This window comes from Eleutherodactylus coqui, chromosome 2 (assembly GCF_035609145.1).
Source record: "Eleutherodactylus coqui strain aEleCoq1 chromosome 2, aEleCoq1.hap1, whole genome shotgun sequence".
Classification (NCBI taxonomy): domain Eukaryota; kingdom Metazoa; phylum Chordata; class Amphibia; order Anura; family Eleutherodactylidae; genus Eleutherodactylus; species Eleutherodactylus coqui.
The window spans coordinates 176,329,899-176,347,876 of record NC_089838.1 but is presented as its reverse complement, the minus strand read 5'-3'; the positions used below and the strand labels follow the sequence as shown (position 1 = coordinate 176,347,876).

Here is a 17,978-nt window from a genome sequence, read left to right as displayed (position 1 = left end):
ACATCTTGTATCCAAGCTAGAGGTGGTACAACAGGGTGCTACAGCCTCCTTCTGGACGGAACTCTATATCTGATGACTTTTGATCAACCAGGGACTACTTATTTTGTTAAGCTGAAGCTAACTGACTGGTGAGGTACAGCGGGTCCCCGTCAGCGGCCGCACTCCTCCAGACACTATTGGTACCCGTGTACTTGCACAAACAATAGACTGCACTGATTTTAGTGGGTTTGTTCTCATTACCGTATTTTGCACTTGTATTTCACGAGCACAAAAAAAAAAGGGACCTTTTATTCCTGTGCACTGAGGACCCCGTATAAATCTATGAGAGGTGCGCAAATAAGTAATTCCGTTAAGAAAGAAACAAAAACAGATCTGGACCTCATTAGGCTAAGTAGCCTTTTAAATCCGAGTGTGTGTGTGTGTGTGGGGGGGGGGATGTGAACAGGCGCGAAGAGTACAGTACAATACAGTATTTGTGCGTGCAAATCCGGTGCAGTGAAACGTGCACACTTGTGCAAACAGAAGCCTTTGCACTGAATTTGCTCTTCCCAGTGATTCCTCCGCCACTAGTGGGTGCTGCAGCGCACGGTGTGTACAGACACCCATCATAGCTGGTACTGGTACCGTAACTCTTGTATGACCAGCCTACTGCCCACATGCATCTGGGAGCCTCGGGGGCAGCTTCACCAGCGGTCCGACCACTACATACTGGGCACTCCCTACAAGACTCACCGCTCTAAGGCCGGGCCCACATGGGCGGATTGGGATTGCGTGATGGCTGCCCACGCAGGAGATCTGCAGTGAAGCACAGGCACGCGTTTCATTCACACTCATGGATACGATTTACGTATTTCACAAGCGGAAGAAAAGGACTTTTTTTGTGGTGAAAACACAACTTCAGAGAAAAATAGTTAGAAGAGCTGTAATGGCGGCCGGAGGGGGGAGATCTTTCTCCGGCGCGGACGATGCACCGTGCACAGCATACATCCGCGCGGAGAAGACACTCGCATCCTCCATTACTTTTCACAACTGACGGCAGGTCTTCCGCTGCGGAATCCGCCCCGTTGGAGCGAGCCCAGCCTAACCGAGCTAGCCGTCCGGACCGCGGCAGCCGCCTGGCTCTCTACAAGTGACCATGATCCCCGTCTCCACACTTGCTGCCTTCGGCTGGTTCACATCTGCGTTCCAGGCCAAAAGAATCGTCTTATGCCAGAACCGCGCCAAATGGGGGCCGGTCAGCCGTTACTTTACCGGATAAAGGTCCTTCATGCAGAACTTTTTGTCCGCCACTTCGTGCCAGATCTGCGATGGAACCCCCGAGCAATGGTCTGTAATCAGATATGAGGACTGCCTCCTACATCTCACAACTGTCACTGCAGAGCGGTCAGGCCCTTATACACGGGCAGATCCCAGAGAGAACCAGAACGATCGTCGCTCCGTATACATACAGCACAGAGTGAAGGACCGCCGGTCCCTGTAACCAGCAGTCATCCACGAGCCGCTGCCTGATCGCTGACCGGGCTGTTAGAGCAGCGGTGCAGTCATCACCGGGACGGCTGCGGCCACTATGTCCAGCAGTGCAGCCCGCCGGCTCCATCACCTCCCGCCCCGCTGCAGGCTGGCGGGGGTGCGGCCGCCCCATGTGCAGTGCGGAGCAGCAGGGCGGGTCACACGCTGCGCCCTCTCCTCCACTGATGGGTTAATCGATCAGCACTTCCTGCGGCTCTGGCGGAGCGGCTGCAGGTCGGAGCAGGAAGCGGTGATGAAATCCTCCTCCCGGCAGTGCCCGGGGGGCGAGGAGGGGCAGCCCCCACCACACATGTCACACCCCGAGCCGCCCTTACCATGAAGTCACAGGCGAAGTTGTCCTCTCCGTGCTGGTCCCTGTGGTTCATGGCCTGCACCTTCTGAATGAACGTCCGTAAGATCTCCACCTGGTCCATGCTGCCCCCGGCCGCGGCCCCCCGCCGACACTCAGAGATAAGGAGCCGCTACCCGGATGTGTTCAGGGCGGGGAACAGCCGCTCTCCTCCTAGCCCCTCGCCATGCGGAGCCGCGCCGTCTTTCTCATCAGCCGCAGCAAGGATGTGCCGCCGTCCCTTCCCAGAGCTCCGTGCACCTCCCTGCACCGACACACTCTGAGGATGCACCGAAACACGCAAGACCGGGGCCACGCCCCAGGGCGCAGCCGATTGGTCGGCGAGGCTTCCCTACTGCACTTCTATTGGTTGATAGGACACACTGAGAAATGGGCGTGGTACCCCAAGCCTTTTGCACATCATAGTCTCAATGGGCGGTTTGAGGGATCGGCCATCTTAGGGCGGGGCAGAGGAGGAGTGAATAGGGGGGCGGGCCGAGAGCGCCGCAGCCAATAGGCGGTTTGAGGATGTGATGAGAAAGAGGCGGGCGGTGGACGTCATCACGTCCGTAGCGCTATTAACTCTTTGCCCGCCGAGCTCCGTGTAGATGTACGAAGAGATATGGCCCCGTGACCTGTCCTTAGACCCGGCTCCGCCCATCTTGCCTAAAGGCCCTGTTAGTTTTCAAAGGAGCAAAAATGACTGCTAATCGGTCCGTGTCGCGCAGCCAACCATGAATGATACTTCGTTCATCATTCATGTTATACAGTCTTAAAAATTGTGGTGAGCTCGTTCGGTACTGGTGCATCTTGTCTCCACCGAAAGTATGAGTGGAGACACCCAATAACCAATCAGGTTGCTGGAATTGCTGATATTGCAGAAATGGGGAAGAAGATGTTAATATGCCAGCCCCTGTTACAGGGAGTACCTAGGTAACGCCCCCCCCAGTAGGGCTGTGTAGGGTTAGTTTCAGGGTTATGTTTAGGATGTGGATGCTGGCCTAAGTTGACAGCGCCAGAAGCCAGCGGCTCCCACACTGACACAGAGAGTGGGGCCAGCTGCAGCTGCGCAGCCGCAGACAAGCAGATCTGGCAGCGCTGATGTGAGGTCGGCGGGGAGACTGACAGTGGGGAGCAGACAGCTGCGGAGCAGTGAGGGGGGGAGGTCAGTAACCGATTGGTCACTAACGTTTACCAACTGTTCATTCACAAACGGCTCATTCACATTTACTAACCGCTCTTTAACCAACCGTTCATTCACGAACGGCATGTTCACCAAACGTTCACTCAGTAACCGCTCGTTCACCAACTGCTTGTTGAATAATCGCTCATTCACAAACCGCTCATTCACCAACCGTTGGTTCAGTAACCGTTTGTTCAATAACCGCTAGTTCACCAACTGCATGTTTAGCAACTGTTCATTCAGTAACCGTTTGTTCACCAACCACTCGTTTACCAACCATTCGTTCACTAACGGCTCGTTCACATTCTCTAACCGCTCTTTAACCAACCGTTCATTCACAAACGGCTCGTTCACCAACCGTTCAATTAGTAACCACTCGTCCAGCAACCGCACGTTCACCAACCGCTCATTCACTAACGGCTTGTTAGCCAACCGTCATTTACTAACAGCTCGTTCACCAACCGTTCATTCACCAACCACTGGTTTAGTAATTACTCGTTCACCAATCGTTCGTTCAGTAACCGCTCGTTGACCAACCATTCACCAACCTTCGTTCAGTAACCGCTCGTTGACCAACCATTCACCAACCTTCGTTCAGTAACCACTCATTTATAAGCCATTCGTTCAGTAATTGCTCGTTCACCAACCATTCACCAAGCTTCGTTCTGTAACCGCTCGTTCAGTAATCACTCGCTCATCAACCTCACGTTTACCAACCGCTCGTTTACCAACCACACGTTCAGTAACTGCTCATTCACCAACCGCTCGTTCACCAACCCTCTTATTCACCAACCATTCATTCAGTAACCGCTCGTTCAGTAACCGCTCATTCACCAACCGCTCGTTCAGTAACCACTCATTCACCAACCGCTTGTTCAGTAACCACTCATTCACCAACCGCTCATTCACCAACCGCTCGTTCAGTAACCGCTCATTCACCAACCGCTTATTTACCAACCGTTTATTCAGTAACCGCACATTCACCAGCCGCTCGTTCAGCAACCGCTCATTCACCAACGGCTCGTTCACAAACGGCTCATTCACTAACTGTACATTCACCAACTGCTTGTTCGCCAACCTCTTGTTCACTAACTGTTCGTTCACCAACAGTTCATTCAGTAACCGCTCGTTCACCAACCGTTCAATCACAAACCACACGTTCACCAACCATTCGTTTACCAACTGCTCGTTCACTAACCGTTCGTTCAGTAACCGCTAATTCACCAACCAGTACTTCACCAACCGTTCGTTCACCAACTGCTCGTTCACCAACCGCACGTTCACCAACCGCTTGTTCACCAACCGCTCGTTCACAACCACTCATTCACCAACCGCTCGTTCAACGAACGTTGGTTGAGTAACCGCTCGTTCACCAACCATTGGTTGATTAACCGCTCGTTCACCATCCGTTTGCTGAGTAACCGCTCATTCACCAACCGTTCGTTCACTAACCCGCTTATTCACCAGCCGTTCGTTCAGTAACCACTCGTTCATCAACCGCTCATTCAGTAACCAGTCATTCAGTAACCGCTCGTTCACCAACTGCTTATTCACCAACCGTTTGTTCAGTAAGCACTCATTCACCAACCGCTCGTTCACCAACTGTACGTTCACCAACCGCTCGTTTAGTGACCACACATTCACCAATTATTCGTTCACCAGCCACTAGTTCACCAACCGCTCCTTCACCAGCCATTCATTCAGTAACCGCTCGTTCACCAACCTTCGTTCAGTAACTGCACGTTCACCGACCGCTCGTTCAGTAACCGCATGTCCAGCAACCGCTCATTCACCGACTGCTCGTTTAGTAATCACTCGTTCACCAACCGTTCATTCAGTAACCACTCGTTCACCAGCCATTCGTTCAGTAACCGCTCGTTCACCAACCATTCACCAACCTTTGTTCAGTAACCGCACATCCAGCAACAGCTCATTCACCAACCGTTCGTTTAGTAACCACACATTCACCAATTATTTGTTCACCAGCCACTAGTTCACCAACCGCTCCTTCACCAGCCATTCATTCAGTAACCGCTCGTTCACCAACCTTCGTTCAGTAACTGCACGTTCACCGACCGCTCGTTCAGTAACCGCATGTCCAGCAACCGCTCATTCACCGACTGCTCGTTTAGTAATCACTCGTTCACCAACCGTTCATTCAGTAACCACTCGTTCACCAGCCATTCGTTCAGTAACCGCTCGTTCACCAACCATTCACCAACCTTTGTTCAGTAACCGCACGTCCAGCAACAGCTCATTCACCAACCGTTCGTTCAATAACCGCTTGTTCACGAACCCGCTTATTCACCAACCCGCTTATTCACCAACCGCTTGTTCAGTAACCACTCATTCAGTAACCGCTTATTCACCAACCACTTAATCACCAACCATTTGTTCAGTAACTGCTCGTTCACCAACCATTCGTTCACCAGCCGCTCGTTCACTAACCGTTTGTTCAGTAACCGCTCATTCACTAATCGTTCGTTCACCAACCGCTCGTTCAGTCCTTCCCACTCTACAGTGAATGTACTTTCTACAGTGAAAGGATTCTCATGTGAACGAGCCGTTGATGTATCTGCTGTATAAACAGGCGCACTCTGACATTACTCGTTTAAAAGACAAATCGGCTCGTCTAAGAGGGCCCTTCGTCCTCCTACAATAGCGGTATTTTAGTTGTTGTGAATCCTGGGAGAGAAATAAGATTTGTAACTCTTCTGTGTTTTGTAAGGCTTCGGCTTACAAATACTGATATGCGCGCAGAATATGGCGGCAAAAAATAATTTAAAAAAAATTAAATAAAAGTAGTACAGCAAAAAACAAAACTCTACAAGTTTGGTATCATTGTAATCGCACTGACCCATAGAATAAAGTTATCATGTTGTTTTTGTTGCAGTTTGTGCACCGTAAAAAAAAAAAAGGCGCACCGAAAGATGGCGGAAGTTCATTTTTATTTTACTCCACTTAGAATTTTTTAATAGTTTTTCAGTACACTGTATGGTACATTAAATAGTACCATTTAAAAAAAAATACAACTCATCCTGCAAAAAAACAAGCGCAAATACAGCCATGTCGATGGATAAATAAAGGAATTACGATTTTTTTTAAACGGGGGAGGAAAAAACGAAAATGGAAAAAAAGGGCTTTGTCATTATTGGGTTAAACTAAATGATTTATCGTTTGTTCGAGCAAATGATGATATACAGGCAGATAAATCGTTAGTTCGCAAACTGTTCAGTCATTCACATTTATTGTATAATTGAATGAGAATGACTGAACGATTGGCATTTAAATCAGACAATTAGTAAACGAGCCAACGGTGATTTGCATGTTTCCATGAAAGGAACAATAAGCAAATGAGTTATCATTCAATCGTTGGCCGTGTTTACACGGAACAATTATTGTTCAACTTCAAACAATCCAGTGATTTATTTGAACAATAATTGCTCTGTCTAAAACCACCTTAGGGTCCGTTTACCCCAAACAATTTATTGTCTGAATGAGCGAACCGCGTTAGTCTAGTCGTTGAGGTCTGTTTATACAGGCAGGTACTTCGTTTTCTCACTGTCTTCCTTGTTCAATTGTATATGAGAATGAGGACGATCGGTATTGTAGTAGTGCAGTACACAGAAGGGCCTGTAGAGAGCTGCAGACAGGACTTCTGGTGCTAGGGTTAACACCAAGGGGTGGAGCAGGAACTAGATAAAAGCCAGTTCCTGCCAAAAGCAAGGGGGAAGTTACAGCTCAGGTGAGCTGGAAGGGCTGAAAGCCTAAGGTCCAGTGTGGACCAGTGGAAGCGATGGAGATGCCGCTTCAGGAACTGGGAACCTGATCCGTGTGGACCAGTTTTGGGGTCAGTCACACGTCTGATAGAGGAAGATGCCCTCTAGACACCCCGGGAGGGGTAGTGACGGTGACCCAGTGGGTGGTGAACCCAGGATTACACATGGACTGTGTTTGTATGCTGTTTGCTGTGAAATAAAGGCTGGCAGGAGCCAGAACTAAAGCAAATCCATGTCTCTGGAGCATTTCTACACGTAGTGCACCATTTTCATGTATGAGAGGTCAGCGATCCGCAGGCGAGTGACCCCAACTTGCCACAGTATTTAAACCAAATCATTAGGACAGCTTCACACGGGGGTAAGCACATTTTCACTCACCTTCCCATAATAAACAAGGGTGACAATAAGCTGTGAAAATCGACCCAATATCGCGCTCACCAATGTGTGATGTCCTCGCAGATGTGAGACTTTTTGTGTAAAACCGCATTGCATGACTTCAGGAATGAAGTGATCGCCAAATGTTTCCAATTGGTTTCAATGGGTAAACCTTGCATCGCGCTCGCATGTCGTGCAAACTCACACAATTTTCTCGGCCCTCTGTGAAAATGGCCTCATGGAGGAACTCCAAGGGCATGCGGAAATAACCAACTAGTCACACAGCAGGGAGGGCATGGCAAACATTGAGGCATCTGAAGCATCTTCATCCTAATTATTCATGACATCTTAGGCTTCTCACACAGCCCGCTTTTTACCGCGTTTAACCTTCGCATATAATAGGACCTGCTATATTTTGTGCGTATTTGCGCACCAAAGGGCCCCATAGAGGTCTATGGGAAGTGCGCATACACGCACATATGTACGTGCAGGTTTGTGTAGAACACTACACATACACGATCGCATCGGCAACTGTTTTAGCTAATTAGCCATTTAATTCAGGGTGGGGTAATTCCCCCACCCATGCAGGCAAGCATGAAAAATATACTTCTCTGCAGGAGCGAGCGTATTTAAGTATACACACGTCTGAAGCTGCACTCAATGCATGAAATTCCATCACTTCCTTAAAAATGTAACTTTTGTTTTTTAATTCTTAAAAACATTATGCTATGTGTTGGAATTTTATGCATTCAATAGTAATGCCCATAGTAATAGTAATCTGAGAAAGTTCCAGAAGGGATAATGACTGATCGACACTAGAGATGAGCGAGCGTACTCGGTAAGGCAAATTACTCAAGTACATGCCTGCTTGTCCGAAAAGATTCGGGGGCCGGTGGGGGTGAGCGATGAGTTGCGGGTGTGAGCGGGGGGGAGAGAGAGAGATCTCCCCCTCATTACCCCCACCTGCCGGCCCCCAAATCTTTTCGGGCAAGCAGGCATTTACTCGAATATGGCGATACTTGCTCAAGTAATTTGCCTTAACGAGTGCGCTCGCTCATCTCTAAACGACACATTGCAGAATATAAAAAAAAAAAATACATGAGCTAGAACGGTTATTTTATACGGAATACAGGTATTTTCTAAAACATGTTATGCTGTTATTAGGGGAGGTGACAGGGAAGCCGGTGATGTATTCGTTATACTCTCCTGGTTCTTGTGCTGCCACCAAAGATCGCGCAATGCACAACAATGTGACTCTTCTGAGGCTGTGCGCGCGCTCGCCCATACAAGTTTGCATGGAAAAGCCTGCTCTAGAAAGCTTAGCCATGGCGGAATCCACTTTAGATGGAGCCTTCCACAGCTCAGATTACGTAGGATCAAGCTCACATGCCACTCTGAATCTAGATCCCAAGTCTAATTGTTTAATTGGATAATTCCACCCTATGTCCATTATGCTTTTTTTTTTTTTTTTAATAACTCGTTTTTATTGAAATTTTCATGGTATACAAACATGAGTATATTATAAATACAACTCAAAAAGAAGACCGCACAGCATATATTACTTTTACAGATAAATTGCAGTGATTGATTATAAAACAATACTGAACAATTTCTATAGTTTATGTAAAGGTAATTAACTCTCGGTCGCCTATATGTCTTCAAACATTTTATTCCCCTCTCCCCCCCCCTCCATATCCCTTTATTAATCAACATTTTTAATAAACATATGACATCCAACTGAATTTAACTATCCCGCTTCGTATCCCCTTAGTGACCTCCTCCCTTCCCCGGTCAGTCACCATTATGCTTTTTAGGAGCGGATGGCGTGGCAGAACGTGGGATTTCGTCTTCGAAAAATAAAATGGAGTTTCTTTGTCCTGAGTGGAGGAACAAAACTTCTTTACTTCTCTAATATTTTCTACTTCTTTGATAAGTTTAACAGCATTTGGCTTTAGAAATTGTTTCTGAAATTGCTGAGTGAGAATCAGATTCTAAATGCAATCCCCCTTTGAAAAATCAAAATCTATGGATGTACTTGAATACTGGATCATCATCTTCAGGAAGCACTTTTTATTCTTTTTACTTGTATAGGAAATTAGAGCTGTGAGACAGGACATAAACGTCTTTGCTTCCTGGTCTGTGACCACCTCTTCCTGCGGAGGAGGGTCACAGAGTTACAAAGAACAGTTCTCAGGGATTGGTTGAACACAGCATATGTTTAGTTTTATGCTTCTTTTTCCGATCCTATGGGGGAGATATAGAGCTCTCCAGAGAACATGGCTTCGGGGAACAGCAATCTTCTCTGTCAGTAAGTCATCTGGAGAGGTTGTTGGCAGGATAGCTAAACTCTATGTTTCCGTTTATGGCTCCTTTTCTGGCCATTTCAATGAGGAGAGCTTGAAATTAGAAGATAAAATAGAGGCATCAGTACAAGGAGCCCCAGAGGTTGAAAAAAAACCCACACTTGCAATAAGTCTCAAATGAGTCTAGCTACCATAACTAAAGGCACTCAAACAGAAGCTCTCAAAGAGCCCAGAAGACCCGCTCCGCTTAGATGGGGTCTGGCAGCCCAGCTAGTGGAAATTATGCAATGACGCTAGAACCAGAAGTGATATAGGATGACAATACCAGCTGGAATCGGCTGAGCTTCACAGACGAACAGTATCCAATTGACAGCCCAGCCAGAGGAGAACTCGGGGCATAAAGGCACTGGCAGGACCACTAAACCTGACCCTAAGGAAAGTCCAGGTTAAAATAAAAAAACATGTTTTTACCCTTTCCACCTTAATGTGCAAAATTTCTAGTAACAAGGACAAATGAAAATACAGTAGTCTGTTCAGGGTTAGAGGAGTTTATATGTCACTCCTAGCAATAATGCTAATTGTTACTTTTCAATCTAGGTGGGCTGGTTTTAGGGAATAGATGAGGGTGGGATATTACCCTTCTGCCAAGGACAGTAGAGGAATTGCATGTGCTTTGAAAACATTTACAGTATAAATGAATGCTCTTTGACCTCATTTTAGAAGCTCTTACTACTTAAATAAAGTGGAGAGGGTGTACGAGGGGAAGGAAGCGTGGGTGGTGTGAGGTGTTAAATCTTATATATCATCCCCTTTTGCCCTCTTTTTTTAAAATCTTTAACCCTTTCAAAAGAAAACAAACATTTGCATAATATAATGCAAAAAATATGCATGCTCTTATATACAGTCAGAATTATTCAACCCCAATTGCAAATTAATTTGTAATAAACTATAAAAAGATAAATATAGCCTCTATCACCACACTAGAGACTAAAATTTAACATGACCCTCTTGTTTCGCAACAAAATTCTGTCTCTGAACCAGAAGGGGAGGAGGGTAAATTACCTGCAGTTGTTCTTCTCTGTCATCCCTCCATCCACTGGTTCTAGGTCCTGTTTTCAGCCATCCAAGATGGCCAACGCAATCTTCAGAGTACCTAGTCCCCACAATGCATTGGTAGTGTTAGACTACCAATATACTACAGCTGTTGTGTGATTGGCTAACGCCTCTCACATGATCATCACTGGCCAATCAGAGAGTAGTGCACAGTGTGCATTAGGTAGATAGAAAATTGCTGCAGCCAGCTTGGAAAGCTGAAAACAGGGCCTGAAAATGGTGTATTGAAGAGGTGGCAGAGAAGAACAACCTGCCCTTCTTGTCCCAAGATAGAATTTTTTTTAAAACTAATTTTATTGTAGCTTAAGCACAGCACCGAATGATCAAACCTTACATGTTAACAAAAACAGACAAAAACTGAAGCACTGACAATCAAAATACTAGTATCCCACCGGCATAAATGTCAGCAAACGTAGACAAACAAATATATCCTACGGCCATCATACATAATATTATTAATAAAGAAAAACTAAAAGGTCATAAGATCCACCCCAAGATACAATCAATGAAGAGATTATCTCCGGAAACCTGACATAAGGGAAGAGAATGAGCATGGGGAATGCTGAGTGAGGGGAGAACTGCACCACAAGCCCCACACGTTATCAGATTTATTGGGGGAATGTCGACCTTTGTATATAATTTCATTGGGGCAAACTATGGAATTAACCAATTTCTTCCATGGGGATAGAGATGGGTGTTTGCAATCCTTTCACCCTTAGGTAATTGTGTCGTCAGTTCCGTTTGGGATCAATGCTTTCCTTTGTAGTTATGTTTGGGAAGGGGCGCGGTTTGGGATGTTATCAGATGGGAGTATAAACTGGATCCAAGATCCCTAAAAACGTAACATACCAAATAAAGGGCAATGGGGTATGTCTGGTCTTGGAGAGGGAAAATGAGTGTTTAGGACATGTTTGATTTGAAAATAAAGAAATGTGAGCGAAGAATATCAAACTTAGTTTGTAAATCGTCAAAAGAGGCCAAAATATTGAACACATACAGGTTCCCCCAAGGCATGTACTTCAACCTGCTCCCATAGAGGAGTGTCTAGCAAAGAATATACTCTAGATCAGAGTGCCTGAGATTATGTGAAATAGGCATGTCAGGAACTATGTCCCCAAATTTTGTTTGACTTGGAACACTTCCACACTTGAGATACTGATTCATGCATGGCTCTACCAGAGTAAGGTTGCCTGTCCACGGCCGTGGATCTTGCTATGACAGCTCGCCTGTGGACAGCCAGCCTAAAGCAAAGGGGTCTTAAGTATGGGCCAGAGTTTAGTAATCTTTAACCCCTTAGTGACGGCCCAATATTATTTTTACATCCTGCCATTACAGGACATGTATGGAGGGAGATAGCGCCATGCGACCGATCGCAGCTATTAACCCTTTAAATGGCGCTGTCAATTCTGAAAGCGGCATTTAAATTCCCCGAACAATGTTCAGGGGTCCCATACGGCCCCCACGTGGTGAGATCGGGGAAGCTGTGCAGATGTCATGGCAGCCAGGGGGCCTTCTGAAAGGCCCCAGGGCTGCCTTAGGGGACTGCCTATCAAGCCATCCCTGTGGAGTGGCTTGATAGACTGCCTGTCAAAAAGCATACGTCATACTGCAGGAGCGATCAAAGCATCGCTGGTTGTGGTCCCCCTGGGGACTGAAAGAAAGTGTAAAAAAAAAAAAAAACAATAAAGTTTTACTAATTATTAAAAAAAAAAAAGTAATAAAAGTAAAAAAAAAAAAAAACCTTTTGCCATATTTGCAATAAAAGAATCTAAATAATAAAGCAAAAATATGTATTTGGTATCGCTGCGTCCGTAAAAGTCCGATCTAGCAAAGTAATGCATTATTTACCCTGCACAGTGAACGTCGTCCGAAAAAAATAAATAACGACAGAAATGCGCTTTTTTGGTCACCTAGTCTACAAGAAAAAATGTCATAAAAAGCGATCAAAAAGTTGTTTGTATACAAAAATGGTACCAATGGAAACGTCAGGACATACCATACTAAATGAGCCCTCGCACAACTATGTCGTCAAAAAAATCAAAAAGTTATTGTGTGCAGAAAATAGAGACAGAAAATAATTTTAATTTTCTTTCTATGTTCTGAAAACTCTTTGAGAGTTCATTGGATTCCTCTGCGGCTCGCTTGGTGTGGAAGCCTTTGATGGCATAGGAAGACTGGTTACTTGTCAAGCTAGGACTGCAGGTGTAGAGTTCTGGCCCCATTTGTCAGGGCTCCAGATGTCCACGCCAGGTAAGTCCTTTTTTTCCTGCATTTGACATTTTTCCTTTGTGGCGCTACCACATCTATACTATAATACAACAATAGGTCTGGGCGTACATGCTCACTGGTTTGAACATTGTAGATCTAAGAGCCACAATTCAGGACAAGATCCACCCCAAATAAATGAGGCCATAAGGTAATCCATCGTTCTGAAAAATCTGCATGGAATCGGCACAGAGGTGTGTTGTAATGCATAAAGACATTTGAGCAATGCAATCATTTTAATAAAATTGACGTGCCCAGCTATGCAGGGACATAGTAAGATATGTGCGTATTCAGTATTCATGAAAAAAGTTTCCATAGCCTTTAAGGCCTAACTAAATCTTAGCCACATCAAAGAGCCAGCTCCAAAAATAAGAAGTCACCAATGACTGTGTGTTGGGTTGGATCTTCCAACCTGGTTGAGGATCGATTAATGTATATTTAGAAAGAAACATTTCTGAAACAAGCAGCAAGTATGTGAGCCTGGCCTTACATGCCAGTTTAGTTTGCAACTCCCAGTAAAAATAGGGATTTACTTACTAGCAGTCACAGTAGGGATCTACAATTTAAAAGTCTTCATTCATATGTGTGCTGTAAAAACAAAATGTTTTTAAATTGACACAATTGCCAAAAAAATGAAAATCGTAATTTTTTCCTACTGCTTTGCTTGAATTCATTCAAAAACTGTGGGATCAAAATACATAGTACACCCGTAGATAAATTTGTTAAAGAGTCTAGTTCTTTTTAACATGAGGTCATTCGTGGGGGTTCTCCATGGTTTTGGCCACTCAAGAACTCTATAAGTATGCTATGGGGGCATAAAAGGTAAAATTTCTGTTCTGAATGGGGCCTGAAATTTATTCAGTTGTACCCTGAAATTCAACGGGTACTCCTTTATTATAGACCTAGCCATGTGTCCTGTAAGCAGATTAGGGCCACAACGGGTATGTTTCTGAACACAGGACAAACTCAAGTTGACTCTTGAAGAATGAAGACACCTTCCTGACGGAGCCAGTCACTCTGTGACCATCTATGCAAACCACAAGAATCTTGTGTATCTTCAGTCTGCTCAGTACTTAAACTTATATCAAGCAAAGTGATCACTTTTCTTTGCCCACTTTAATTTTGTATTGCACTTTTGGCCAGCAAACAAGTCACAGAGCCTAAAGATATAATTGACCTATTACGTCCAACCCGGACACCCTGGATCTGTCCCCTGCTGATCTAATCCTTCGAGACCAGACGCCGGCTTTCTGCTCATGCACGCCAGATGTACCTAAGGCCTCTGGATTTATCCGCGGACCTTACCCCAGCTTCTGCGCACACTCCCATCGCCAAAATGGCAGACGCATGCGTAAAAGCCGTGGATTGCCAGGATAAGTTAAATTCTCCCTGCTCCTGACAACACATAGCCGAGAGCCTGGAGATTTCACGGGGGGCTGTGGTGAGCGGTTCTTGATCACGTGTTCACCGTTATCCAATGGATAATGGCGATCACGGAAAAGTAAAATAAAATTGAAGTTTCATCTCCCCTCACTGATGCAATTGGTGAGAGGAGATGAAACTTTTTACCGGATGCCTCCATATTTGAACCCCAACGTGATGCTCCTCCGTGAACCTTTCTGGATTCTACACATGTGACCACCGGCAAAATGACAAACACATGCGCAGGAGGCGCAGAGCCCAGGAAATTTAAAATCTCCTTGCTCCCGTTGGTCGCCGAGAGGCTGGAGCAGTGACGGGTGACCTCGTTGAGCGGTCCCCGGTCACGTGATAAAAAGGTAGCGATCTACCTTAGGCCGGTCTCACGTGACCAGATAGAAATTACGAATTCCGCATGCATCTGATCCGTGGTAATAAATGGATCAATTAAATGCATTGGATTACACAATTCCACTCACATTAGAGGGTCGGAATTACGTAATTCACTTTCAGCAAGTTCTATTTTACCGCAGATATCCGCAACATAGAGCCCATTGTGCTCCATGGTCGCAGATATACCCGCAGCCCATATGCAACTACATTGTGTACAGGCTGCGGGTACCCACATCATCGCTTAGCAACAGTGCGGTCAATAAAAACAAAAAAAGGTGTACTGCGCATGACCGCCTTTGTGAGTACGCAGTACATGGCCGTACACAGGGCCATGGCCAGGCTCACAGTTGGGATACGCTGCGGGCCTCCGCAAGCGGTTTCCACATACAGCTGTGTGAGCCCGGTGTTATTCAGATCGCTACCTGTAATATGTAATTTACAAGAATCCCAGGAACGCTCGCCTTCCTGCAGTTCCAGGAGCAGCTTGTTGAGTGCCTTCTGTATGAGACCGCCGCACCTCAGCAAGCATACGAAGCCTCACAGAGCGCCACTTTTTACACCCCATCCCTGCTACTGAGGTCACGAAATACCCCCTAAAAAGCATGAGAGGAGGGTGGATACCCGGCTTTATTGTCCCATGTACCCATCCCAACCAGGCCCCCATAATTACCCCTGTCTTTGGAAATACCACACAGTTCACATTATTACTTTTATCTAAGATTTGTGGAACACTAAAAAGGGCGCGCGGGGGTAAAGTGTGTGTGTGTGGGGGGGGGGGGGGGTACCCTCAATTATAGGCCTAGCCATGTGTCCTGTAAGTAGATTAGGGCCACAACAGGAATGTTTCTGAACACGTGACAAACGGGGGTATCCATTTTGGGGTGAACGTCTTCATTCCTATGTACACTGTACAAAAAAGACTGTTTTTAAATTGACACAATTGCTAAAAAAATAAAAATCGTAATTTTTTCCTTCTGCTTTGCTTAGATTCATTCAAATACTGTGTGGTCAAAATATGCAGTTACACCGCTAGATAAATTTGTTAAGGGGTCTAGTTTTCAAAATGGGGTCATTTGAAGGTGTTCTTTATCATTTTGGACGCTCAGTGGCTCTACAAGTGGGTAATGGGGCCTGGAATTTATTCAGTTGTACCCTGAAATTCAACGGGTACTCCTTCCATTATAGACCTAGCCATGTGTCCTGTAAGCAGATTAGGGCCACAATGGGTATGTTTCTGAACACATGACAAACAGGGGGATCCATTTGGGGTGAAAGTCTTCATTCATATGTGTGTTGTACAAAACAAAATGTTTTTAAATTGACACAATTGCCAAAAAAATGAAAATCGTAATTTTTTCCTACTGCTTTGCTTGAATTCATTCAAAAACTGTGGGATCAAAATACATAGTACACCCGTAGATAAATTCGTTAAGGAGTGTAGTTTTTTTTTAAATGGGGTCATTCGTGGGGGTTCTCTATGGTTTTGGCCACTCAAGAACTCTATAAGTATGCTATTTCTGTTCTGAAAGCCACCAATTACTCCTTTCATTTAGGGCCCTGTTGTGCATCCAGACATAAGATTAGGGCCATAATAGGTATATTTCTGAACACAGGACAGGGGTATCCAATTTGGGATGCAAGTCTTCCTTCGTATGTCTGCTGTACAAAAAAAGCTGTTTTTAACATGAAAGAATTGCCAAAAAAATGAAAATCACAATTTTTTGCTTTGCTTGAATTCATTCAAAAACTGTGGGGTCAAAATAGGCAGTACACCCCTAGATAAATTCGTTAAGGAGTCTAGTTTTCAAAATGGGTCATTTGTGGGGGCTTTCTATGGTTTTGGTGACTAAAGAGCTCTACAAGTGTGCCAAGGGGCCTAAAACGCCTTCAAGCTAAATTTCTGTTCTGAAAGACACTGACTACTCCTTTCATTTTGGGCCCCGTTGTGCATCCAGACATAATATTAGGGCCACAATGGGTAGGTATGTTTCTGAACACAGGACAAACAGGGGTATCCATTTTGGGTTGTCAATCCTCATTTTCATGTGCACTATGGGAAAAAATATTTTTTTAAAGTGACATATTTGCAAAAATATGAAATTTTACTATTTCTTCTCTAAATTGAATTAATTCCTGAAAAAAAAACTGTGGGGTCAAACTACTCATGACACCCCTCAGTGAATATATTAAGGGGTGTAATTTTTAAAATAGGGACATTTGTAGGGTTATCTATCATTCTGACACCTATGAGCCTTTGCAATCTTGGCTTGGTGTAGGAAAACAAAGTGTTCCTCAAAATGCTGAAAAGTAATGTTAAATTTGAATGTCTCCTAAATGGTTTAAAAAAAAAAAAGTTTTTCAAATGTGCGCCAGAATAAAGTAAACAGATGAAAATATATATCTTAGAAAAAATGTGTACAGTATGTTTGCACATATTTGTTATATTACAATTGAAAATGTGAAAAAAATTACAATTTTTTTCAAAACGTTCCCAATATTGGCGCTTTTAATAAATATACACAAATTCTATCAGACTATTTTCGCCACTCTAATGAAGTACATTTTTGGCGAAAAAATGATGTCAGAATCACATGCAAAACCTTTACGGAGCTATTCTATGTTAAAGTGACACATGTCAGATTTCCAAAATTGGGCCTGGTCATTAGGGCGCATTCAGACAACCGTATATCGGCCGCTGGCCGATATACGGCATCTCTCTCTGCAGGAGGTGGATGCTGGAAGAGACGGGAGCAGTGCTCTCCCCTCCCGCCCCCTCTCTGCCTCCTCTCCACCCCCCTGCACTATTTTCAATGAGGAGAGGTGGGACGGGGGCGGAGCTAATTCAGAAAAGTTTAGCCCCGCCCCATCCCGCCTCCTCTCTTTGCAAATAGAACAGAGGGGCGGAGAGGAGGCAGAGAGGGGGCAGGAGCTCAGATCACTGCTCCCGGCTCTTCCAGCCTTCACCCCCTGCAGAGAGAGACGCCGCATATCGGCCGGCGGCCAATATGCAGTCGTCTGAATGGGTCCTTAAGGCGCAAACAGGCTGGTCATTAAAGCGCAAATAAGGGGTTAAACAACTGAATCTGGTCTCTAATAAGTTACATCTTCCACCTGCAAGATGTACTCCAAGTTCCTTCCATGTGTCTGTCACGGTAGTGGATGTGGGCTCACTGTGCCTCAAAACCCAAATTGGCTTAGGGCTATATCTGGGGACTGCACCTAGGGTTACCCAGTTTTTACTTTGTAATCCCCCAATTCAGGATCTGGTCTTTGCTGTGGGTCAGGGCAGG

The 17,978-nt window shown here is 45.3% G+C and overlaps 2 protein-coding genes across 2 annotated transcripts in view; both read right to left on the bottom strand.

Moving 5' to 3' along the window:
- Nucleotides 1-2,166, bottom strand: part of PTPN12 (protein tyrosine phosphatase non-receptor type 12) — a 53,013-nt gene extending 50,847 nt beyond the window's left edge. The window contains exon 1 of the mRNA XM_066591997.1: nucleotides 1,845-2,166. Coding sequence (XP_066448094.1) covers nucleotides 1,845-1,943 — 99 coding nt within the window. The 5' untranslated portion in view covers nucleotides 1,944-2,166. The remainder of the gene's footprint in view (nucleotides 1-1,844) is intronic.
- Nucleotides 2,167-3,245: 1,079 nt separating this feature from the next.
- On the bottom strand, nucleotides 3,246-7,312 carry LOC136610047 (uncharacterized). Its single transcript, XM_066589314.1, has 4 exons — nucleotides 7,199-7,312; nucleotides 4,494-4,643; nucleotides 3,819-4,256; nucleotides 3,246-3,461 (listed from the first exon to the last, which is right to left on the bottom strand). The coding sequence occupies exons 1-4, from the start codon at nucleotides 7,310-7,312 to the stop codon at nucleotides 3,246-3,248; spliced, it is 918 nt and encodes a 305-aa protein (XP_066445411.1).
- Nucleotides 7,313-17,978: the final 10,666 nt, after the last annotated feature.

Coding starts and splice junctions, on each gene's coding strand:
- LOC136610047 (XM_066589314.1), bottom strand. CDS start 7,312: ATGCAATGCGGTTTTACACAAAAAGTCTCACATCTGCGAGGACATCAC. Junction 4,644..7,198: donor CCCTTGTTTATTATGGGAAG/GTGAGTGAAAAT, acceptor GTGAACGTACAG/TTGGTGAACGAGCGGTTGGT. Junction 3,462..3,818: donor AATGGTTGGTGAATAAGAGG/GTTGGTGAACGA, acceptor TTGGCTAACAAG/CCGTTAGTGAATGAGCGGTT.